The sequence below is a fragment of the Macaca mulatta genome, chromosome 5, assembly GCF_049350105.2.
Source record: "Macaca mulatta isolate MMU2019108-1 chromosome 5, T2T-MMU8v2.0, whole genome shotgun sequence".
Lineage (NCBI taxonomy): Eukaryota > Metazoa > Chordata > Mammalia > Primates > Cercopithecidae > Macaca > Macaca mulatta.
In genome coordinates this window covers 111,398,616-111,423,529 of record NC_133410.1, presented here as the reverse complement: position 1 = coordinate 111,423,529, position 24,914 = coordinate 111,398,616, and the positions used below count along the sequence as shown (strand labels likewise).

The 24,914-nt window shown below is 36.8% G+C and overlaps 1 protein-coding gene across 5 annotated transcripts in view; it reads right to left on the bottom strand.

Moving 5' to 3' along the window:
- The window catches only part of BANK1 (B cell scaffold protein with ankyrin repeats 1), a 319,844-nt gene that overhangs the window by 35,858 nt on the left and 259,072 nt on the right, over positions 1–24,914 (bottom strand). For all 5 annotated transcript variants that reach the window (XM_001108807.5, XM_078002029.1, XM_078002032.1 and 2 more), the window contains 3 exons: positions 24,573–24,881; positions 19,849–20,157; positions 1,156–1,224 (listed from right to left, as the gene is read on the bottom strand). In XM_001108807.5, coding sequence (XP_001108807.4) covers positions 1,156–1,224; positions 19,849–20,157; positions 24,573–24,881 — 687 coding nt within the window. The remainder of the gene's footprint in view (positions 1–1,155; positions 1,225–19,848; positions 20,158–24,572; positions 24,882–24,914) is intronic.

Genomic DNA, 24,914 nt, shown 5'->3' with positions numbered 1-24,914 from the left:
ACATGCAGTGTATTCAAGTGTTTCATGAGAGAATAAAAGTTCAGCTTCATCATGTGTTGCAATCAAACACCATGTATTAATTGGAAGAATGATCTAAGTACCATCTTGCTGTTGTAAAATAATGCCACTTGAAGTGATGGGTGAGGATTACCCATTTAAGAATGAACCTTTGTTTGAAGGATGATTCATAATGCCCTAGGAGCAGGTCCATTGAGGGTCTGTATTTAATAGTTCAGTGGGTGTTAGAATTTGGTGCAATCCATTCCCAGCCATCTTTACAATTGCAAAAAAGGAGCCTGACTTAGTAGTTGCTGTGAAATAATTTCCTGGTTTTATTCCAGTGTCCCTCTCAACAATTTAGTGGCACCAATTTCAAGGAAATATTAATTTGGACTGAAGTTATTTCAAAGATGGGCCTGTATATACGCATTCGTTATCATAGGCAGCTAATGTTACCCCCTACCTCTGCCACCTTTAATGTTTTTCATTTTTGAACGTTGAATAAAGCCTTATTGTCAGATTAAAAAAATCATAATAAAAATTCTGCTAGAGTCTCTCTTTTCAGTAGAAGACAAACATTTCAGGGAAAACTGGAGGCAGAAAATATTCTGTCTGTGGAAGAGGTTTCTGTGGCTACAGTTTTCAGCTTTTCTCTGCATAACAAATAATTGTTCAACAAATGTTAGATCAAGTGCTGAAGGCAAGAGAACAGTTGAAAAGGATGCAATGTTTGGTTGGCATTGAGTGCAAACCATAGAAAAGTCACGCTAACCCCTTTCTTTGGAGGAATCAAATCATTTGCCACTCCTACCAAGTTAGGTTCCAGAGGCTTCCCTTACAGGTCTATGAAAACATGGCCTCTGATGCATCTTAGAGAAGTTTTCTTACTTGATCTTCCTGGAACCCTCATGATAACATTGACAACACTACCACAAACATTCTGACAAGGCCATTTCATGCCTTTGTTAATTAAAATAATTTTCTTGTATTAACTGTATTATGGCAAAATTATATTGTGTGAGATTAAGAGTAAAATTTATAAAGCACACAATTACATACTTCTGTCCTAGGAGGCTTTATTCAGTATTCATATGATTTCTTGATATTTTACTTAGAGATTACTAAATAGACTGAAGTTAGAGTTAGTGTTAGTACCTTGTTTCTTAGGAAGACCACGGAACTTGTCATCATCAGATTGTCTTCTGGCTGTCTTTTGTTGAAACACTGTAAAAAATAAAGAACATATTATTTACTGAACATAAATGTTCAAAATATCCATACTGTAGAAGTCTCCAGGAAGCCAGAATGCAATATGTCATTTTCCTGAGTATCAGTTCCTGCATTGTATTATTTTTGAGTAGGAAGATTATCAAATTTACAATTCTCTCATTTGTGCAGCTTATCAGTCATTTCAGAAAGCATTTTCATTGAGTAGAGTAGCATAATGCTGATGGAATGCCTCATTGAACTATTTAAATCAAGATATGATTCCATTTTGATATCAGGTAAGAATAAAAGCTGCATTATGTTAAAAGCGATAAATGTTAAAATCATCTGAAAAATTTCATTTGCACAGAAATTACCCATGCTGACTTTTTGATGATATGCAAGGATAATGACTGTTTTTCTTAAAAAGGTAAAAAGACTCTTGTATTTCACAGATGTAATAATAAAAAAGATACTTTATTCTTGCCTCATCTATCTAGACCACAGACCTATTAAAACAGCTTATTCGAATTACTTCATTATCTGAAAAGTGCTTTGTTCTCATTTATTATTTCTCACACGAAATTCTGGGAGACAAGTCAGCATTACTCACCCCATTTTGCAGATGAAAGATAAAATTGATTGTTTAATACTTATTGAGCACCCACAAAGTTCCATATAGCTTCTGGCATTTGTTAATAAAAAAGTCCAGACTCTTTACAACTTTACTTTAGAAAATGAACATCTCAGAGTTACATTTATTTTTTATGGGCAGTGTGAATTACAGGGTTTGGGAACTGGAAAAAGCTCTGGAGATTTAGTCCAACCTCATATGTTTATAGATGAGGGAGATGGAAGTAACTAGCTTGTAAAAAGGCTATGCAATTTTGCAATGATCTCAGAGTAGCAGAGATGTGATTTAAACCCACAAGCCTTGAACTTCCATCTATTGCTTGGTTCCTTATAGCACTGCAGCCTCTTCCCTTCCATAACTATTCTCTTATAAAGATAAATAAGGAGATAGAGGGAGAGAATTAAAAGGGAACTCAGAACATTTCCCACACAGTTGTATCTCTTGTTCCTTTTAGCAGTTCTACAGAATTTCCTGGGGTAATTGAACTAAGGCCTGTGGGAGTGAATGTGTTTTAGCTGGATGGTGCTGGACCACTGTGATTGGCAGAAACATCCCAACAGTTACCCTAGATTTCTGTCTTTGGTTTTCATATTCTTTTTTTTTTTTTTTTGCTGATTTATTTATTTATTTATTTATTTATTATTATTATACTTTAAGTTCTAGGGTACATATGCATAACGTGCAGGTTTTTTACATATGTATACTTGTGCCATGTTGGTGTGCTGCACCCATCAACTCGTCAGCACCCATCAACTCGTCATTTACATCAGGTATAACTCCCAATGCAATCCCTCCCCCCTGCCCCCTCCCCATGATAGGCCCCGGTGTGTGATGTTCCCCTTCCCGAGTCCAAGTGATCTCATTGTTCAGTTCCCACCTATGAGTGAGAACATGCGGTGTTTGGTTTTCTGTTCTTGTGATAGTTTGCTAAGAATGATGGTTTCCAGCTGCATCCATGTCCCTACAAAGGACACAAACTCATCCTTTTTGATGGCTGCATAGTATTCCATGGTGTATATGTGCCACATTTTCTTAATCCAATCTGTCACTGATGGACATTTGGGTTGATTCCAAGTCTTTGCTATTGTGAATAGTGCTGCAATAAACATACGTGTGCATGTGTCTTTATAGCAGCATAATTTATAATCCTTTGGGTATATACCCAGTAATGGGATGGCTGGGTCATATGGTACATCTAGTTCTAGATCCTGGAGGAATCGCCATACTGTTTTCCATAATGGTTGAACTAGTTTACAATCCCACCAACAGTGTAAAAGTGTTCCTATTTCTCCACATCCTCTCCAGCACCTGTTGTTTCCTGACTTTTTAATGATTGCCATTCTAACTGGTGTGAGATGGTATCTCATTGTGGTTTTGATTTGCATTTCTCTGATGGCCAGTGATGATGAGCATTTTTTCATGTGTCTGTTAGCTGTATGAATGTCTTCTTTTGAGAAATGTCTGTTCATATCCTTTGCCCACTTTTTGATGGGGTTGTTTGTTTTTTTCTTGTAAATTTGTTTGAGTTCTTTGTAGGTTCTGGATATTAGCCCTTTGTCAGATGAGTAGATTGCAAAAATTTTCTCCCATTCTGTAGGTTGCCTGTTGGCTCTGATGGTAGTTTCTTTTGCTGTGCAGAAGCTCTTTAGTTTAATTAGATCCCATTTGTCAATTTTGGCTTTTGCTGCCGTTGCTTTTGGTGTTTTAGACATGAAGTCTTTGCCCATGCCTATGTCCTGAATGGTACTACCTAGGTTTTCCTCTAGGATTTTTATGGTATTAGGTCTAACATTTAAGTCTCTAATCCATCTTGAATTAATTTTCGTATAAGGAGTAAGGAAAGGATCCAGTTTCAGCTTTCTACTTATGGCTAGCCAATTTTCCCAGCACCATTTATTAAATAGGGAATCCTTTCCCCATTTCTTGTTTCTCTCAGGTTTGTCAAAGATCAGTTGGCTGTAGATGTGTGGTATTATTTCTGAGGACTCTGTTCTGTTCCATTGGTCTATATCTCTGTTTTGGTACCAGTACCATGCTGTTTTGGTTACTGTAGCCTTGTAGTATAGTTTGAAGTCAGGTAGCGTGATGCCTCCAGCTTTGTTCTTTTGACTTAGGATTGTCTTGGAGATGCGGGCTCTTTTTTGGTTCCATATGAACTTTAAAGCAGTTTTGTCCAATTCTGTGAAGAAACTCATTGGTAGCTTGATGGGGATGGCATTGAATCTATAAATTACCTTGGGCAGTATGGCCATTTTCATGATATTGATTCTTCCTATCCATGAGCATGGTATGTTCTTCCATTTATTTGTGTCCTCTTTTATTTCACTGAGCAGTGGATTGTAGTTCTCCTTGAAGAGGTCCTTTACATACCTTGTAAGTTGGATTCCTAGGTATTTTATTCTCTTTGAAGCAATTGTGAATGGAAGTTCATTCATGATTTGGCTCTCTGTTGGTCTGTTACTGGTGTATAAGAATGCTTGTGATTTTTGCACATTAATTTTGTATCCTGAGACTTTGCTGAAGTTGCTTATCAGCTTAAGGAGATTTTGGGCTGAGACAATGGGGTTTTCTAAATATACAATCATGTCATCTGCAAAGAGGGACAATTTGATTTCTTCTTTTCCTAACTGAATACCCTTGATTTCTTTCTCTTGCCTAATTGCCCTAGCCAGAACTTCCAATACTATGTTGAATCGGAGTGGTGAGAGAGGGCATCCCTGTCTTGTGCCAGTTTTCAAAGGGAATTTTTCCAGTTTTTGCCCATTCAGTATGATATTGGCTGTGGGTTTGTCATAAATAGCTCTTATTATTTTGAAATACGTTCCATCAATACCAAATTTATTGAGAGTTTTTAGCATGAAGGGCTGTTGAATTTTGTCATAGGCCTTTTCTGCATCTATTGAGATAATCATGTGGTTCTTGTCTTTGGTTCTGTTTATATGCTGGATTATGTTTATTGATTTGCGAATGTTGAACCAGCCTTGCATCCCAGGGATGAAGCCCACTTGATCATGGTGGATAAGCTTTTTGATGTGTTGCTGAATCCGGTTTGCCAGTATTTTATTGAGGATTTTTGCATTGATGTTCATCAGGGATATTGGTCTAAAATTCTCTTTTTTTGTTGTGTCTCTGCCAGGCTTTGGTATCAGGATGATGTTGGCCTCATAAAATGAGTTAGGGAGGATTCCCTCTTTTTCTATTGATTGGAATAGTTTCAGAAGGAATGGTACCAGCTCCTCCTTGTACCTCTGGTAGAATTCAGCTGTCAATCCATCTGGTCCTGGACTTTTTTTGGTTGGTAGGCTGTTAATTATTGCCTCAATTTCAGAGCCTGCTATTGGTCTATTCAGGGATTCAACTTCTTCCTGGTTTAGTCTTGGAAGAGTGTAAGTGTCCAGGAAATTATCCATTTCTTCTAGATTTTCCAGTTTATTTGCGTAGAGGTGTTTATAGTAGTCTCTGATGGTAGTTTGTATTTCTGTGGGGTCGGTGGTGATATCCCCTTTATCATTTTTTATTGCGTCAATTTGATTCTTCTCTCTTTTCTTCTTTATTAGTCTTGCTAGCGGTCTGTGAATTTTGTTGATCTTTTTAAAAAACCAACTCCTGGATTCATTGATTTTTTGGAGCGTTTTTTGTGTCTCTATCTCCTTCAGTTCTGCTCTGATCTTAGTTATTTCTTGCCTTCTGCTAGCTTTCGAATGTGTTTGCTCTCGCTTCTCTAGTTCTTTTAATTGCTATGTTAGAGTGTCAATTTTAGATCTTTCCTGCTTTCTCTTGTGGGCATTTAGTGCTATAAATTTCCCTCTACACACTGCTTTAAATGTGTCCCAGAGATTCTGGTATGTTGTATCTTTGTTCTCATTGGTTTCAAAGAACATCTTTATTTCTGCCTTCATTTCGTTATGTACTCAGTAGTCATTCAGGAACAGGTTGTTCAGTTTCCATGTAGTTGAGCGGTTTTGATTGAGTTTCTTAGTCCTGAGTTCTAGTTTGATTGCACTGTGGTCTGAGAGACAGTTTGTTATAATTTCTGTTCTTGTACATTTGCTGAGGAGTGCTTTACTTCCAATTACATGGTCAATTTTGGAGTAAGTACGATGTGGTGCTGAGAAGAATGTATATTCTGTTGATTTTGGGTGGAGAGTTCTATAGATGTCTATTAGGTCTGCTTGCTGCAGAGATGAGTTCAATTCCTGGATATCCTTGTTAATTTCTGTCTCGTTGATCTGTCTAATGTTGACAGTGGAGTGTTGAAGTCTCCCATTATTATTGTATGGGAGTCTAAGTCTCTTTGTAAGTCTCTAAGGACTTGCTTTATGAATCTGGGTGCTCCTGTATTGGGTGCATATATATTTAGGATAGTTAGCTCTTCCTGTTGAATTGATCCCTTTACCATTATGTAATGGCCTTCTTTGTCTCTTTTGATCTTTGATGGTTTAAAGTCTGTTTTATCAGAGACTAGGATTGCAACCCCTGCTTTTTTTTGTTCTCCATTTGCTTGGTAAATCTTCCTCCATCCCTTTATTTTGAGCCTATGTATGTCTCTGCATGTGAGATGGGTCTCCTGAATACAGCAGACTGATGGGTCTTGACTCTTTATCCAGTTTGCCAGTCTGTGTCTTTTAATTGGAGCATTTAGTCCATTTACATTTAAGGTTAATATTGTTATGTGTGAACTTGATCCTGCCATTATGATCTTAACTGGTTATTTTGCTCGTTAGTTGATGCAGTTTCTTCCTAGCCTCGATGGTCTTTACATTTTGGCATGTTTTTGCAATGGCTGGTACCAGTTGTTCCTTTCCATGTTTAGTGCTTCCTTCAGGGTCTCTTGTAAGGCAGGCCTAGTGGTGACAAAATCTCTAAGCATTTGCTTATCTGTAAAGGAATTTATTTCTCCTTCACTTATGAAACTTAGTTTGGCTGGATATGAAATTCTGGGTTTAAAATTATTTTCTTTAAGAATGTTGAATATTGGCCCCCACTCTCTTCTGGCTTGGAGAGTTTCTGCCAAGAGATCTGCTGTTAGTGTGATGGGCTTCCCTTTGTGGGTAACCCGACCTTTCTCTCTGGCTGCCCTTAAGATTTTTTCCTTCATTTCAACTTTGGTGAATCTGGCAATTATGTGTCTTGGAGTTGCTCTTCTCGAGGAGTATCTTTGTGGCGTTCTCTGTATTTCCTGGATTTGAATGTTGGCCTGCCCTACTAGGTTGGGGAAGTTCTCCTGGATGATATCCTGAAGAGTGTTTTCCAACTTGGTTCCATCTTCCCCCTCACTTTCAGGTACCCCAATCAGACGTAGATTTGGTCTTTTTACATAATCCCATACTTCTTGCAGGCTTTGTTCATTTCTTTTTCTTCTTTTTTCTTTTGGTTTCTCTTCTCGCTTCATTTCATTCATTTGATCCTCAATCGCTGATACTCTTTCTTCCAGTTGATCGAGTCGGTTACTGAAGCTTGTGCATTTGTCACGTATTTCTGGTGTCATGGTTTTCATCTCTTTCATTTCGTTTATGACCTTCTCTGCATTAATTACTCTAGCCATCAATTCTTCCACTTTTTTTTCAAGATTTTTAGTTTCTTTGCGCTGGGTACGTAATTCCTCCTTTAGCTCTGAGAAGTTTGATGGACTGAAGCCTTCTTCTCTCATCTCGTCAAAGTCATTCTCCGTCCAGCTTTGATCCGTTGCTGGCGATGAGCTGCGCTCCTTTGCCGGGGGAGATGTGCTGTTATTTTTTGAATTTCCAGCTTTTCTGCCCTGCTTTTTCCCCATCTTTGTGTTTTTATCTGCCTCTGGTCTTTGATGATGGTGATGTACTGATGGGGTTTTGGTGTAGGTGTCCTTCCTGTTTGATAGTTTTCCTTCTAACAGTCAGGACCCTCAGCTGTAGGTCTGTTGGAGATTGCTTGAGGTCCACTCCAGACCCTGTTTGCCTCAGTTGAAAATGCAGAAATCACCGGTCTTCTGTGTCGCTCGCGCTGGGAGTTGGAGAATGGAGCTGTTCCTATTCGGCCATCTTGCTCCGCCCCCCCGGTTTTCATATTCTTTAAACCAATATAAGATCAAAGACATACCTGTGATTAACCCCAGAGACTTTTTTTTAAATGAAATTTCCCCCTCATCTGATCAACAATTAGTTATTATACACGTATAATTTGCCATATGCTGTCAAGACAAAGAGTACTCCCTTCAACTGTGCTCTTTTAAACAGAAGAGACAAAATATGTTTCAAAGTTTAATGTGTTTGAGAAAAAGTATACACATAAAATAATGTTTTTGGTTGAAAATCAGTTTTCTACTCCAAGTTAGTACATGGAAAACATGCTAAATATAACTAACTGGCAAGTTCTGGGTTTGCGGCTTACCTACATTTTTCCTAAAATAAAATATAGTGAGGAATATATAGCATATGAATATATGTTAGGATATTAAAATAAGTGTTATAAGAGGTACTTGATTTTTCTATTTGCTAGTTTTAAAAGTCTTTAAAATGCAATGCTTTAAAAATTTTAATAACATGCAGTTTCTGTGCCTTTCTGCCAATATTGTTAAGATATAACTGAGAATGTTTAAGACGAAAAAGCTGGCATCATTAATATGGGAAATGACCTGAATCCAAAGATCCATGCAGACAATAAATTCTTCAAATAAAAATTACATTAATTGATAAGTTTTTAAAATTCTGCTGAGGTTTGAAGCTACAAAGTACTTGGAAATGAAATTATTTTTCCAGCTTTTTGGCATTAATTTGTTACAAATCACTTTACACCCTATATGTTACTGGAATCCTTTTTGCTGATAACAAATGCTCAGCTTGTGTGAAACAACAGTAAATGTTAAACAAATAAATGCTCTCTTTCAGTTACTAGATTAAGAAGTTACAAGGAGTGTATGTATTATCGTTGCGATTTCACCAGGGCTTATATTCGGAACAGCTGGGGACAAGGGCAGAATATTGGGATGAGACAGCAGGATATTTTCTACTGAGTGGGGTGATTGTGAAAATGCTGATAATAGGACTCTTTAAAAGCAGACGTGTAGTAGGTCATGCCCACAGTTTAAAGGTTCCCTCTACCTGTTTTACCCACCTCTGAGTTCTCTTTTAATTCACCTGCAGCTGCACCCATACCTCCAGGTTCCCTTTCTCCCACCTACAGATGAGTCTCACTTTCTAAAAAGAAAACAACTAGCAATTAGCATATTGCCAAACACACTGTCTTCCCATCGCTTTCAGTTGGGGAGGTATTTTTAAATATGAGGCAACCTTGGGAAAAGACCTATTCTGTCTTATTTTCTGAAGAAAGCAGTAGCCCATCAAAATTATCACTGAAGCAAACACACCTGTCAAGGACACATATTCCATTAGCCTTATGAAAATAATAGATACAGGTAAAATTTCAGAATCTGTTCATCTCTCTATTTTTACAGTTCCTAATAACTGAAACACTTAAAATTGCTTCATCTAGCAAAACCTTTGTTCTAAAAAACTTTATGTACTTTATATTTACCATGTTCAGCCACCCCACACCACCTTTACAAGAGGTAGATATAAAATCCATAACAGGGTGAGAACTGAGTGTAGGGTTATAGGTCACTCCAATTTATATACAAAAGTACATTATTTTGTAAAGCAAGAGTTGTGGTGAGTTAGACAAGAATTTGTTTTAAACGTATTGTAACCAAAAAGTTGTATACCAGAACACTAGCCAATTTGGTACAGAAGATGGGCTATGGTTTTCTCTTCGTATCAACCACATGAGTGACATGGAAAAAAGGCATTTCCCTCTTTCTCCCCAACTCCCTTCCGGCCTTTATTTTCTTGTCAATAAAGTTAGGGCTTAGATGTGATGATCTCTAATGTTTCACTCAGCTCTAATATTCTGAGATGTTACCATCTTGTTTCCCAAGACACTCCAGGTCCAATGATGCTGGGAAAAATTATTAAGTGAGTATGAATTTAAGTAGAATGCTATGTTTTGAGGAAAACATTATTTATAACCTGGGGGCATAGACTAACATAAAGGCGAGGGAGTTTTAAATCACAGGCCAGTGCTAATGTTTTATCATATATTGAGACAATCCTTTCCCTGTGTGTTTGAATTCTTAAAAAATTTACCTCATAAATGTTCAAAACATGCTATCAAAGTAATTACGATATATGTCAACATTGCTGACTCTCTCCCCAGTGAAATCTTATTTTTCTCCTCCTACCTAAAACTGAAATTTGAGAAGAAAGAAATATGAATGCATTATTAGTTGTTGACACTACCTTTAAACATAAAAAGGCCAGACAAAACAAAACAATTTTTGAGGTTGAAAATAATCCCAAAGAATACAAATTTCCCAAATAACACCCTTTTTTATTTTAAATATTGGTGGAATGACTTCTGTAAAATTTTCTCTAGGATATGACATTGAATGGAAAAAATTAGCATATAATTAAATATTCAAAATGTTAAGCAAAGCAGAACTAGCAGAAGAGCAGAGGAGGAGGAGAAGGTGAAATTTAATGAGTTCACTTGCACTACTCATCTTTCCAGGCTGCATCTGCGAGAATATTCTTCATGTCAACCTCATTTGTGGTCTATTTCAAGAAAAGGGACCCTTCCATAGCTGCCCTTCTTAGAAAATCTGATAATGCTTATTTTGAATTATTTCGTAAGTGGCTATAGTGATTAAAACCTGTGCAATTAACAACAGCATTCATTTTGTGAATGATAAACCACAAACCCCTTGATGGTTGTCCATTAGATGTGAAAAGTGAAATGTTATTTAGAGCTGTACAGCTATCATTGATGATAATGCTTGAAACTAGAGATTTTATATAAAATAAAATACGTAGATCTGTGTTGTGCTCTGGGCTTTCAGGGAATGATACAGTACAGGGTGGTAGCAGTGTGTTTATTTTTCACCAAAACACCTTTCATTAGGTTGCTAACTACACAGCCAAGTCCTGAGGGTGCAAAGGTAAATAAGACACAGTCATAGTTTTCATATTGTCCTCTATTTTGGTGTATTCATTTAAGTAAAGGTCAAATGTGCCATTAGTGCCTAATGATAAGAGGGAATAGGGATGAGGAACCATCAGGAAGGGCCAGAATCGTAACTCAATCCTTGTAACTTTCTATTCTCCCTGACTTGTTTCCCCAATTTCCCAATTTATACTGTTTAAATCTGATCACAAAAGACACAATAAAGTAAAAAACAAACAATCAAGCAACCACAGTGTAAACAACCCCTTTGTCTAGCCAGCAAATACAGGAAACAGAATGTTTTTACCCTATAAGCAGTCACATTGACTAATCTGAAGCTTAGAGGAAAGATGTGTGTGGGTAGCCTCTTTGCAAATCAGCAAGAGAGACTGAGTGCTGCAGTCAGTTCAAAGCCACCATTTAATTGTGCTAGCAGTATTTATAGGTTATTAACTTGAGAAACCTTATCAAATACAGGCCATTACACTTCAATGGGTACATTCAAGAAGGTGTGGACACAAATAGACAGCCACATCAGCCACATAGTATAAAAATCTTTCACCTGAAAGTAGTTTACCGCATGGCAGACATATGTAGGTGGAGTTGTGGCATTATTTTTTTAAGAAGAAACTGTAAATGGTCAGCCAGAATATATGAGATCACTGACATGGGTTACAGTTTACTATTCAGATAAGCAGAGATGGAAAGTTGGAAAACACATTGCCGCATGAAGGAAAGTGGCGTAAAAATTATAATTCAGTGGTGGTATTAATAAATGCTTTAGTTTCCAAAGGAGAAAACATTAATTTTCCTTTCAAGTTGTAACAAAAACTTTGTTTGATAGAAGTGTTATCATTGAAAACTTCTCCTGAAGGAAGATTTGGGAAATCCCACTATAATTTTTTTTCTACTACTAAGGGACCTAATTTTTACCAGAGTAGAACACAAATTGTTCTCATTTGCATATGTCATCTTTCGATACAAACACAAATATTTACATTCTAGAAATGTTTATAATCCAGGAAGGTGAGTCATTCTGAGCAATGACAATTGGTTTGTGGACCTTGTTCTAATTATAGCTTGAGATCATGGCAATGAGTTTCTTAGTGAAGCCTCCAGTCACCACTGGGTGGGCAGTCTTCCTCCCTCCTGTTAGCAGGAGGCGGCATGTATTGAACAACTATTGCTTGTATAGCACTGAACTGGGGGTTAGTCTCTTCCCATGAGACTTCATTTGGGATCATCTGTTTAATTCTCTTGCTACCTGTTTGTATTCAATAAGGAAATGGTATCAGTATGGACATAACTCTAGTAACATTTCCAGCAATTTTCTTTTGTTTCAAAGAGAAGTAGTTTGGGCAGCCAGTGGAAGACTCTGCAAACTATAATGAGTTTACTTTTTGGTACATGCTCAGTGATTATCAAAAGTAACTTCCCTTCCTCTCCCCCTAATCAAGAAGTGTTGCTATCCCAAGAAGCAGCAGTGGGATCATGATTTGCACTGTTATATTTCACAGGATGATAAGACTTGGTACTCTAATATTTTTTTCTCCCCTAAATTTAAAGATAAGCTATTTGATTATGCTCACTTTGAACAAACATTAGAGTTTAATTCTGCTAACAAAACTCAAATTATATAAATGCAGATTGAAAATTCCAAAAGGATAGGGCTGGCCCCTTTGTTCTAGATAGTATTCAATAGTGGAAGTTAATAAATACTTTGAAAAAGACATGCAAGATGAAATGTTAGCATATGAAACCTATGCAAAAGGCATCTTAACTGGGGTGATATGCCAGGTCTACCTCCACCTCTGCATCTACAGAATACCTTCCATCACAGGAACTACCATTTCCTACATGCTACCCTGTGCAGGCCACTGTACATATACAATTTTATTTCTCATGAAAACCCTGTGAAATAGATATTAACATTTCTTTAAAACCAAAACCAAAACCAAGTGAAGCAAGGTTATGTAATTTGCACAAAGTTACACAACTTTAAGTGTCAGTCTTAAGTCAAATTCCATTCCATCTGGCTTCATAATCCTCATGAATTTCACTACACCGTGCTGCTGGTCCATTAGGGAAGACTCTTTTTGATTGTCCAACCTCAGGAAGCATCTTATTTTTCTCAAATAGCTACTTATTTAGATTACAAAGAATCACATGTTAAAAGTCCTGGTGGAAAATATTGTGAATTCAAGAAATCTAAAGTGACTAAAAAGACAGTAGTAGGTGTGGATAGCTGTCTAATATGGTTGTTTGATGCACCTGTGATTTCATATTTAAATAATCATTCCCTAAAGTATTTGTTTACTCTGGCTTAACAATGGAAATAATCCAGGTAAGAGTCTCTTAACAGTGTTACTGTTGACACTTTAGACTGGATAATTCTTTGTTATGTGGCTATCCAGTGCATTGAAGGAGGTTTAGCAGCATTCTTGGTCTCTGCCTAGTAGATGTCACTAGTACTGTTCTTAGTCTTGACAACCAAAATGTCTCCAGACATTGCTAAATGTCTTATGAGAAGCAAATCACTACCAGTTAAGAACTACTTTTGTAGATCAATTAAACTTCTTCCTACAGATGCTTTTAACAAATAGTTTAGTAACATCATATGTTAAGTGGAAAAAGACCAGAATTTATTCTGCTGTCAAATGAAAATCTAAGTGCTTGATAATATTTGCGTTCATTGTCTTGTGTAATGAAAATCTTTTAATGTCAGTTCACACTAGAGCTGATTATTGCCTCCTTTCCACTTCACTAATATAAAGGAATTGAATTCTTGGAAGATGAGGCTGAAAAAGTTCATCATCATTATGTCGACATGCTAACAGATGGTCTGCAAAGCACTTCTCAGGTTTCATTCAGTATTTCTGTGAAGAAGCCAGGGGATCATGATGTTCCACTGTGAGAATGACAGAAAGAGCAAACAAGAACACCTGCATTACACAGGCTGACTTGCTCCTCTTCAATGGACAGTATGAATACAGGTCAGAACAATTTCTCCTTTGCAGAGCTACACCAGCACTCTCTCATGGAAAAGAATGAGGCAGAGAGTCAAGGAGGAAAACAGGAACACGAGGCTTACAAATAATGATACATACGTCACTATTCTGAGAGCACCTGTGATATACATACTATGTCCTTAAGCTAAATGGTTTGGACAAGGTCACCTAGTCAGGGAGTAGGATCCAAGGCACTTGATCTAAGACCTACTTCAATCCACTTGACCATATTTTACAAATGAGGACAGAGACCATTATTCTCTGTCACATTTACAAGGATATGAATAAATTTCCCTAACAGTTTCTACTAGGTCTTTTTTCTCTTTTTGCATGTCAATTGCATTGTATGTGATCAATTTCAAGTACAAGTGAATTGCAAGTGGAAAATTTCTGAGAGCAACTGAGTTGCACTTGACATTTTGGGGTCCCTGTAGCTGAGTAGCTCTCAAAAAGGTCATATACAACTTTGTTGCACTGCAAAATGCCAAGGGCAACTCAGTAGCAATTGGAAATTGAAAGGGAAATTATATTCTACCCGAAATCAGTCACATGGATTCTGAAGAAGGATCTCTGTTCTATTAATTGTGTGACAGGAAAATAGAAAATTGCCCATTGATGCTGAAAAATTTTACCCAATAGGCATTCATCTCTTTGTATGATTTATGGACGTAGTTTTACTACCAATGTGTCTATGCCATGCCAAGAGCTCATTTTCTTTCCCTGATTTGACTTAAATCAAGAATTCTGTCACTAAAGACTATAAATCCGTGTTAATTCCTCTGTATTCTTCAAGCTTAATGAACCTGATCCTCTTCAATATTACAGGGATAAAAAAAGTAGAGGAAAATATATCTGAAAACAGGAGGACTTCAAAAAATTTTACTTATGAAAAATGAGTTATTCCTGTGATTGCTAACCTAAGATAGGTTTAGTACAACAGCAATGTGATAAAAAATCAGAAACATATCTCTTGATAAAATGAATCAACATGGGTTCAGTTTTGCATTAATAAGTTATGTCTCTGGGGTAAGGGGATTGATGATGGTGAAACAGAGCTTCAATGTCACATGTTTTAAGCTTTGTGAAAGCAGTTAGAGTGCTTAGCTGTATATGAATAACACAGAGCTTTGTCCAATTCTATGTGGGCTCTTCCCTTCAAATGGTAGTGTTTTGGACATAAGATGGTTTAAAGCAGGAAAAATTTAGGAATTAGAGACTGATGTAGTCTTCTGATTACCTTCCAGAGTGTTAATAAAGTCTTCTGTTCTAGCCACATTGATATGGATCTTGTCATTTCTATCATTTCATTCAGTTAATATTCACCAATTATTCATAGTTTCTACAGTGAATTCAGCACTGATCTTGGCACCAGAGATACAATGGGGAAAAAAGATTAGTTTGGTCTCTTCCTTCATGGATCTTATAGGTTAGAAGGAAGAAATAAATATTAACAAACAATCCAGGAATACATATATCAGTGATGGAAATTTGTGGTGCCATGTGCTCAGGCATTAGATCCAGATAAATCTGGGTCCAAATCCCTCCTCTTCCTCTTCCTGATTTTATCACCTTGGGCAAGACACTGACACTTACTGAGCATTAGTTTCTTTATCTCTAAAATGAGGTTATTAATGCCAACTATGCAGGGTTATTGCATGAATCAGAAATTATCATGAAAGCTGCCTAATAATAATTATTATAAGAAGATGACTAAGCCAACTTGTTCTGTTAGAATACGGGGTCTTCCTTCCCTGACACATTCCAACACTATTGTTTTCCCTAACTTCTGATTCCACCAGAATCCAAGAAACAGACACTAAACTGAGAAAATTAAAAGTAGAATTGTTTTAATTATAATGCACTGAACATATACCACATATCAAGTATTGTGTTGGGTATTTTCTAATTTTATCTCATTTAGAGATTAACAGTCTTTGAAATATATATCATTTGTATCCCCAGCTTACGGTGAGGAAATTCAGTCTCAGAAATGTGAATTTGCTTGCTTGGGTAACATCAGCTAAATTTGAATACAAGTCTTTCTGCAAAGCCAGCATGATTTTCCTTTGCCTAGTTCCTTTGCCATTACTTCTTCAGTGTCTGAAATAGTAAGCTGGGATTCTGCATTCCTGTATTTTTCCTCTATCTCCTATTCCAAATCCTTCAATTCTGGCTATGTTAACACACCCTGAAGATACCAATATACTGATACCATTTTTGGACTCTGGCAAGCAATGGGGCCAGAAATTAATCTTCTAATTGAGTGGATGGTTTTCTGGGAAATGGTGGCAATTTGACTTAATAGATCTGCCCAAGCTAGGGGGGAAAAAAAAGGAAAGATGTGAGAAAAGGCTCTTACTCTGAAATGCAAAGAACATCAAGAATGAATTAGCTGATGAGGTAATCTCTTTCTAATGTGGGAACACAATGATCAACAATCAATTGCATAAAAGAAAAAGGCAGGCAAGTATATCCCAGTGAAAGAGAAAAGGAATAAAAAATGGAAGAGGATTTTGGTGACCTTATTTGTAGTCCAGCTTTTGCTACTTATTTGGGATACAGTAAATAACCATACCTATTTTATATACTTAATTGCAAAAAAAAAATTATAGCACTAGTTTTCATCTCCATGTAATACAAATATAATGAGAGTAAATTATATTGTATTAGGATTAGAAAGACATCTTATAAATATTGAAGGGTGCCAGTCTTGGGATGGGTGAGATAAGTAACCTTTAAAATTTATTAGAAACTCAAGATATTTAAGATTCTTTAATGTTTCTATGTGTGCACATACCTACAGGACAAATTGCAACACTGCACGTTCAGAATTTACATACTTAGTACACAGATTTTATCATTGGCACTCAATCAATGTTTATGTAACTGATAAATAAATCAATGAGAGGAAAACCATCCAAATGCACTTATTTAACTTGGGGATGGGTTGAAAGTCTAAACCAGTCATAGCCCCAAATTCTTTCTCCAGTCCTGTAAAATGAAGCACTCATCCCTAATAGGAGGTTTCTTCATTAGAGAAATTGAACAGAAGTAGCTCTGGACATGGGACACAAGGCACACTGGGTGGCAGGAATTACAAACTAGACTGAAAACAGGGAGAACAAGTTAAATTGTGCATTCTGAATGGTGAAATTTCCCAGTCTTCTTCTGGCATTCTAATCTCAGCGTGCTGGGAACTGGATATGTAAATGCAGACTATAGTTAGTTGAAGAGTATTCTAGAAAAAGTTAAAAGCATAGGCAAATAGAGTCACATAAATAATATTCTGGGGCCATCCAATGAAAAAGCTGGTTACCTACTTCCTAATTACCCTACAATGCCGTCCATAAGTTAACAACTAGAGTTTCCAGTGAGGCATTTGGTGCTTCATTCTTTTTTTTTTTTTTTTTTTTTTTGATGGAGTCTTGCTCTGTTGCCCAGGCTGGAGTGGAGTGGCACGATCTTGGCTCACTACAACCTCCGACTCCTGGGTTCAAGCGATTCTCCTGCCTCAGCCTCCCGAGTAGCTGGGATTACAGGCACCTGCCACCATGCCCGGATAACTTTTTTTGTGTTTTTAGTAGAGATGGGGTTTCACCATGTTGGCCAGGCTGGTCTCGAACTCCTGGTCTCAGGTGATCCACCCGCCTTGGCCTCCCAAAGTGTTGGGATTACAGACACGACCCACCGCGCCCAGCCGGTGCTTCATTGTTAAACATTAAAACGTAGTTAAGAATAGCCATATTTGATGGAAGTATCAAATGCTACAGGCAGAACAAACAACAAGTAAAGACAACAGAGAAAATATCAGAGCAGAAGGAAAAAAGTAAGAACAAAAGAAATTTAAAAACAAATCAAAACAAAATGAAACAAAATCAGTAACAAAGATATTGAATTATATCTCTATGTATCCATGCCACCTAAAAGAGAAAATAATCCTGTAAAAAAGAACAACAGAGAACAAGAAAGGGATCTTGAAAAACAAGAATATAACCACCAATAGAAGGATGGGAAGATAATGGCCAAACAGTACACGAACACAACATGGGATTCCATTCTTGTCCGGAGAAACTCCCTCAGCATTGGAGTATAGAAGATGAGGTATCTCTTCAAAAATTTCTAGAGTACAACTAACTTTTTGTATCAAGCTATATCTACTTTCTCTTTTAAAAGTATTTACTGGTATTTAGCAACTATGTCAAGGAGATAGTAATACCCTAGAGATACTAAACTATGAGAGACAACCTGAGAATTTCTAACAGACGTTCATTCCTTGACTTTGTAATCTAGACAACTGTTACAATTCATGTTTTATTTCAGCTGAAACAGTTGATTAATTTGCTACAGTTTCCTAATTTGTTATAGTTTCTTGAACAATATCAAGAGTAGATCATCATTAAATAAGTGTGTTTTATACTGATAAATACTTCATACATGCTTGCTAATTTTCTTATCTGAATCTCTCAATATATACATGAAGCGTAAGGAATAGAATGGTTTCTTTTGAAAATGTTAAGTATGTATGAGTAATTATGTTTCTCTTAGATAGATCTGTAGTATATATTTAAATGTTTTTGTGTTGCATATTATTTATAGGAGTTGAGCTTCTCTCTTAGAGAATTAGGAAGGAAGTATCAAGGAGAATTTCTACATATATGCTATGGTTTCATGTTCCCTGAAAGACTTGTCATTATCCTTCTTAATGAGGAAGTAGAAACCAGAACCCAATCCATCATTCTTATTTTCTTTACTTACGTTTCTAAATTTAAAAATGAGCCAGTACATAGGCAAAGACTTCATGTGTAAAACACCAAAAGCAATGGCAACAAAAGACAAAATTGACAAATGGGATCTAATTAAACTAAAGAGCTTCTGCACAGCAAAAGAAACTATCATCAGAGTGAATAGGCAACAGAATGGCAGAAAATTTTGGCAACCTATCCATCTGACAAAGGGTTAATATCCAGAATCTACAAAGAACTTAAACAAATTTACAAGAAGAAAATAATCCCATCAAAAAAGTGGGCAAAGGATATAAACAGACTCTTCTCAAAAGAAGACATTTATGCAGCCAATAGACACATGAAAAAGTGCTCATCATCACTGGTCATTAGAGAAATGCAAATCAAAATCACAGTGAGATACCATCACATACCAGTTAGAATGGCAACCATTAAAAAGTCAGGAAACAACAGATGCTGGTGAGGATGTGGAGAAACAGGGATGCTTTTACACTGTTGGTGGGAGTGTAAATTAGTCAATCATTGTGGAAGACAGTGTGGCGATTCCTCAAGGATCTAGAACTAGAAATACCATTTGACCCAGCAATCCCATTACTGGGTATATACCCAGAGGATTATAAATCATTCTACTATAAAGACACATGCACATGTACGTTTACTGCGACACTATTCACAATAGCAAAGACTTGGAACCAACCCAAATGTCCATCAATAGTAGACTGGATAAAGAAAATGTGGCACATACACACCATGGAATACTATGCAGTCATAAAAAAGGATGAGTTCATGTCCTTTGCAGGGACATGGATGAAGTTGGAAACCATCATTCTCAGCAAACTATCACAAGAACAGAAAACCAAACACCGCATGTTCTCACTCATAAGTGGGAGTTGAACGATGAGAACACATGGACACAGGGAGGGGAATATCATACACTGGGGCCTGTTGTGGGGTGGAGGGCTAGGGGAGGAATAACATTAGGAGAAATACCTAATGTAGGTGACGGGCTGATGGGTACAGTAAACCACCATGGCACGTGTATGCCTATGCAACAAAACTGCATGTTCTGCACATGTATCCCAGAACTTAAAGTATAATAATAATAACAGAAAAACTCTTAGTGAAAAAAAATGAGCCAGTATAGCTTACCTGTGACTTGAAAAAAAAATGTTTAATCTTTGCAGTTTTAGAGCACTAATTGCATCACCTTATCCCCTCCTCCCATCCTCAAAATTTTGTACAAAAAAAATTAACAAGTAAACAACCAACAATGATAAAACATTACCTTGAGCTATGTAAGGTGTAGTTTCCTCTTTTGGAGGTATATTTGTGGGTCGGGGTGTGGGGGCAGGAGGTCTGTTTATAATGAAAGACCGACTCCCAGTTTTTTTCTTTATACTCAGATTGGCCAATATCATGTCATATTCACTGTCATCAATCTCAGCGAAAGTATATGGGTCTTCCTCCTCCTCTTCCTGCTCTTTTTCATCTTCTTTCTTATCTTTTTCTCCTTTGAGCTCATCTCCTTTTTCTTGTCTAACACCAGGATCACCCCAGTTTTGACTTCTTTCCATCTGGACTTCCACCATTGTCCCTGTTTATGAAATATTTACATTCTTCTGTTATATGCAATATTATTGGTGTCCATCTGTCATGTCTTTGAGCTTCCCAAGGTGGCTTAGTCAAGTGCCATAGGAAACAATATTAGAGAAGAGCTCCTGACTCCAGGAGAATAATTTATATGTTACCCCCTAAATGCAGAAAAAGTGAGCTGTGTAACTTACTAATAAATCATCCTGCAGTTTGTAATTTAAATTGTATTAAGAAAAACACTTTGCTTAAGGCATGGATTTTTAAAAAAACATTTAAATGCTTTTCATATTATTCTGTGTAGAGAGAGATATATATATGAAATATTTAATGTATAAAATATAATTATCTATATGTTATATATTATATATTAAATACACATTTACATATTATTTTATATATTATATATACTTTTACATAAAAGAATGATTTCATATCATGAAATTGAGTTATAAATCTATGTCTCAAACTCCACAACTTTGAAAACTTGTGTTTTTCAAGCATAATACTCTTAGATTTTTTTTTTCATTTGAAGTCGTTTCATGTTTCATATTGCTTGCTGCACTGGATATTTCACCTAAAATTTAATTTCTCTGAAAATGACAGGGAGAAATAGCCAAAGGCACCATTAGTTGGTTTCATAGCAGTCGGTCTTTGACTATGACAAACTGACCTTCAAAAATGCAGCTCTTGTTTTCTACAAGTCAACAGACCTTATTCATAGATAAAGGACTCTGACCAGGCTCGGTGGCTTCTGTGCCTAATCACAATGCTTTGGGAGGCTGAGGTGAGAGGATAGCTGGAGGCCAGGAATTTGAGAGCAGCGTAGTGAGACCTAGTATCTACAAAAATAAAAGAATTAGCCAGGCGGCCAATACTCCTAGCTACTCCAGAAACTGAGGAGAGAGGAATGCTTTAGCCCAAGAGTTGGAGGCTATAGTGAGCTATAAGCATGCCATTGCACTCCAGGCTGAGCAATAGAGCGAGATCCTGCCTCAAAAATAAAACCAAAAAAAAAAAAAATAAACAAATAAAAAACATAGATGACAGACACTGAAAGTAGAGTTCATGACATAAAAGACAGCATGGATGATCAATGGTGTGAGAATGAATTCACATGAAAAGAATAAAATTATAGGTTTCAGAGTTTTTGATGGTTTTTACATTCAGTAATATCTTGACATATTTTTATAAGAATATGTTAAAATATTTTTGTAGCAGTTATTAATAAGACAAAGATATAATATGCTTTGATTGCTTTGATTAACAAGTAAATTAAAAAGAATTTTAATGGCTCTCTACCAGGCCAATGAGGGCTTTTTCTTTCATTTCCATTCTTTTTTGAATTTGCCCTTTGTTTGGTGAGAACCTGATACTCCCCAAATTAGTTTACTTATGAAGATTTTAGTGGAAAAACTTAAAAGGGGAAAGACAAGTAGCAGAGCAGAATAAAAGAATATTATTATAGAAAGATTCAGCAATTGTCTTGGGCAGGTTTATGAGGCGAGATTAAGATAATCTCCCAACAGAGTCTTAACTCTCATAGTTTCATTTAGTTTAACTTAAGAAGTATTACCAATGTGCCTAGTGCTAACTTTCAATTCACCACGACTTGCCTTTTATCCTTTGAATAATCAGTTTTAAGATTTTGATTTTATGACTTCTGGTTCACTGACAGCAACACAGGTGAAACCGGATTAAGTGTGTGGGAACCACTTTTTCAGTGTTTCATTTTTAGCGGAATGTGTCAACCATCTTACGTTTATGAACCAATTTCCTGAGCTCTTAACTCTCTTTGTTTCCCCACCCACCTCTCTTCCCAACTATTTCTAAAGTTGGGCTTGTACTAGAAATAATACATTTTACTTTTTACTTTCCAAAGCATCAGATTATCCTTTTCAGTTAAGAGTGAGACCTAAGCTTTCTCAATTCAGGTGGTATATATCAATAAAGATGAAAACAAATCACTTCTATAATTCCAACTTTTGAAGTAATTGGGGCAAGACTGTATAAAGAACAGAAAAATCCTACTAGCCTAGGAGACCTGTTAATAGAAGTAACTGACACATTCTAATTATAGCACTGCTTGGAGCTGAGTCAAGGAGGGATCTGAGGATTCTTGGGAAGTTAAAAAGAAACAATGGGTTCTTTATAAACTGTAAAGTGCTCTATAGTATTATATGTTATTAGTTTCTCTAATGAAGAGGTTCCTAAATCCATCGTGAGGAATTTGATGCCTACAGCACTGAGGAGATGGCTTTTTTTTTTTTTTCCTTCAGAAAGTTGATGGTAGATGGAAGCTACTCAGAAAGAACAACTCCTGAAGGTATAACTAGCCAAAGTCAAAGACATACAAAGTCTCTGGCAAAAAAAATAAGTGATAGTGTACAGCCTTGCATTTAAAGATGAATAAAAAAATTTTAAGAAAAAATATCGGCATTTTATTACCCACTTCTAACATCAGTGCTATGAAAAGATAAGATAAAAGTAACACTGAATATAAAATGTAAAAACAGAGCTTTTAAACTAAATAAGTGAGTTTTTGTTTTATTTTGCTTTTTATATTTGCTAGTTTTCAGGAGATACATTAGCCAAGATTACATTTCTGATCTTAGATATCTCATTAAGACCCTGGGTAGAGTCGTTTTAGACCTGCTAACCAACAGACGATATATAGAAATTTACATTAGGAAAAATATGATTTAATATTAGCACTTTTAAGAGAAATAATCTGACACAAGACAAGTTTGTCTTCTTGACAATTAATTTTGTTATAACAAATTATTAAGATCTGAAAAATGAGAAAAATATGCAAGAATTTTATAGTCAGTGTACTACCAACTTATGATGTTTTCTCCCCTCACCATTAAATATTAATAGATCTACTTCATGGATAAATGTTAGGGGTCCACAAGAGCTTGAAATACAGTAGGTAATAAATATCTGTTGAATGAATGAATGAATCAGAGCAATATCCATTAGGCTTCAGAGCTTTCAATTAAGTAGTATTTTCCACCTCTAAACACAGTGCATAAGCTTAATAAAGCTTATGTTGGTAAACTGGGGTCTTCATAGAGAGCCTTCAAGGACACAAATGCTAAATTCCTTTTTTTTTTTTTTTTTGAGATGGAGTCTCGCTCTTGTTGTCCAGGCTGGGGTACAGTGGCATGATCTTGGCTCACTGCAACCTCCACCTCCCGGGCTCAAGTGATTCTCCTGCCTCAGCCTCCCCAGTAGCTGGGATTACAGGCGCAAGCACAGCTAACTTTTGTATTTTTAGTAGAGATGGGGTTTCACCATGTTGGCCAGGCTGGTCTCAAACTCCTGACCTCAGATGATCCGCCTACCTCAGCCTCCCAAAGTGTTGGGATTATAGGCGTGAGCCACTGCGCCCAGCCCAAATACTAAATTTCATTGCTTAAAAATTTACTTTTTGAAACAAGGCCATGTTTTTATACTTTATAGCCTTCTAGGATCCAACAACTAAATTGTAGTGAAAATGGGGTTTTGATAAGGATATTTTTTTAACTAAATTGCCTTCTTAAGAACATTGTATTTGGAAAATAAATATAAATTTGGGAAGTACATATGAAATAATGATCAAAAAGTAGATGATAATTTGTGACTGTAAGAGTGAGCCTGGAGCTGGGAGTTTGTCAGGCTGTTGAACACTCCAGGCAGATAAACCTAATGTGGAAGCTCCTCTTCATGCCCTCCACAAGGACAGATTCCCCACACCCACTTTCCACACCCCAATTCCTGCATCTGGGAACAAATGCCAGTGACAGCTACGTTGACTCTTCTTCCACTTGGATAGTGTATAGAGTGTTTCTTTGGTGTCAGTGCAGTGTGCGACAAACCCTTTAACACTTCATTCTCCCATAGCTACCAAGTGACTGAAGTGCCCAAGTTCATCTGAAAATTGTGGATCATCAGCATTTCACTTTTTTTTTCTGAAGACTGAGAGCATGTTTTAAAAGCAATGTTGTATTTCCTTTTCCACAAAATGCCTGAGGTTCATTTTACATGAAGAACTATAGACTCCTTCCAAGTTTTATTTTCTTAAAGCTTTGTAATGAGACAGGGAAGAAGGAAAGAGAGAGAGAAAAAGTGAGAGAAGGAAGGAAGAAAGCAAAGGAGGGAGGGTGGAAAGAGGAAGAAAGGAAGGAAGGAAGGAAGGAAGGAAGGAAGGAAGGAAGGAAGGAAGGAAGGAAGGAAAAAAGAAAGAAAAGAACGAGGTAGAGGTAGTTATCTCTTGCCTCATTTCCCAGGCCTTAGTTTTTAAAGAATAGGAGGAATGCTGCTCTTGGTTTCAGAAGCTGATCTGCTCTGTATAGATTTGCCATTGCACTATTTGCTATGTAAGCCTGTCAAAGGTTTGTCTTTGTTTTGCTTTGTTTTTTCTAACCTTAAACTTACCTGGTAAGGTGAAGTGAGGTCTTTCCAGTTGGAAGGCAGTAGCTATGGGTCGCGGAGGAGGGAGAGGAGGTCTGCTGCTCATGAGTGGCTCTTGTGAATTATTTTCTGGATCGGCACCAGGAATGAACACATACAAGTCATCATACTGGTCCTCAGAACTCTCACTGCCAACCTCTAGTGGGCTGTGCTTGGCCTCCATGTCTGATCCATTCTCTTTTCCTTCCCCTTCCATTTCACTTGCCTCAGCAACATCTGCACTCTGCCTGTAGGTCTTCCTGCTTTCATGATGACATGCTGGGTTCTGTGTGGCTGTTTACAATGAAGATTGCATTATTTCATTTA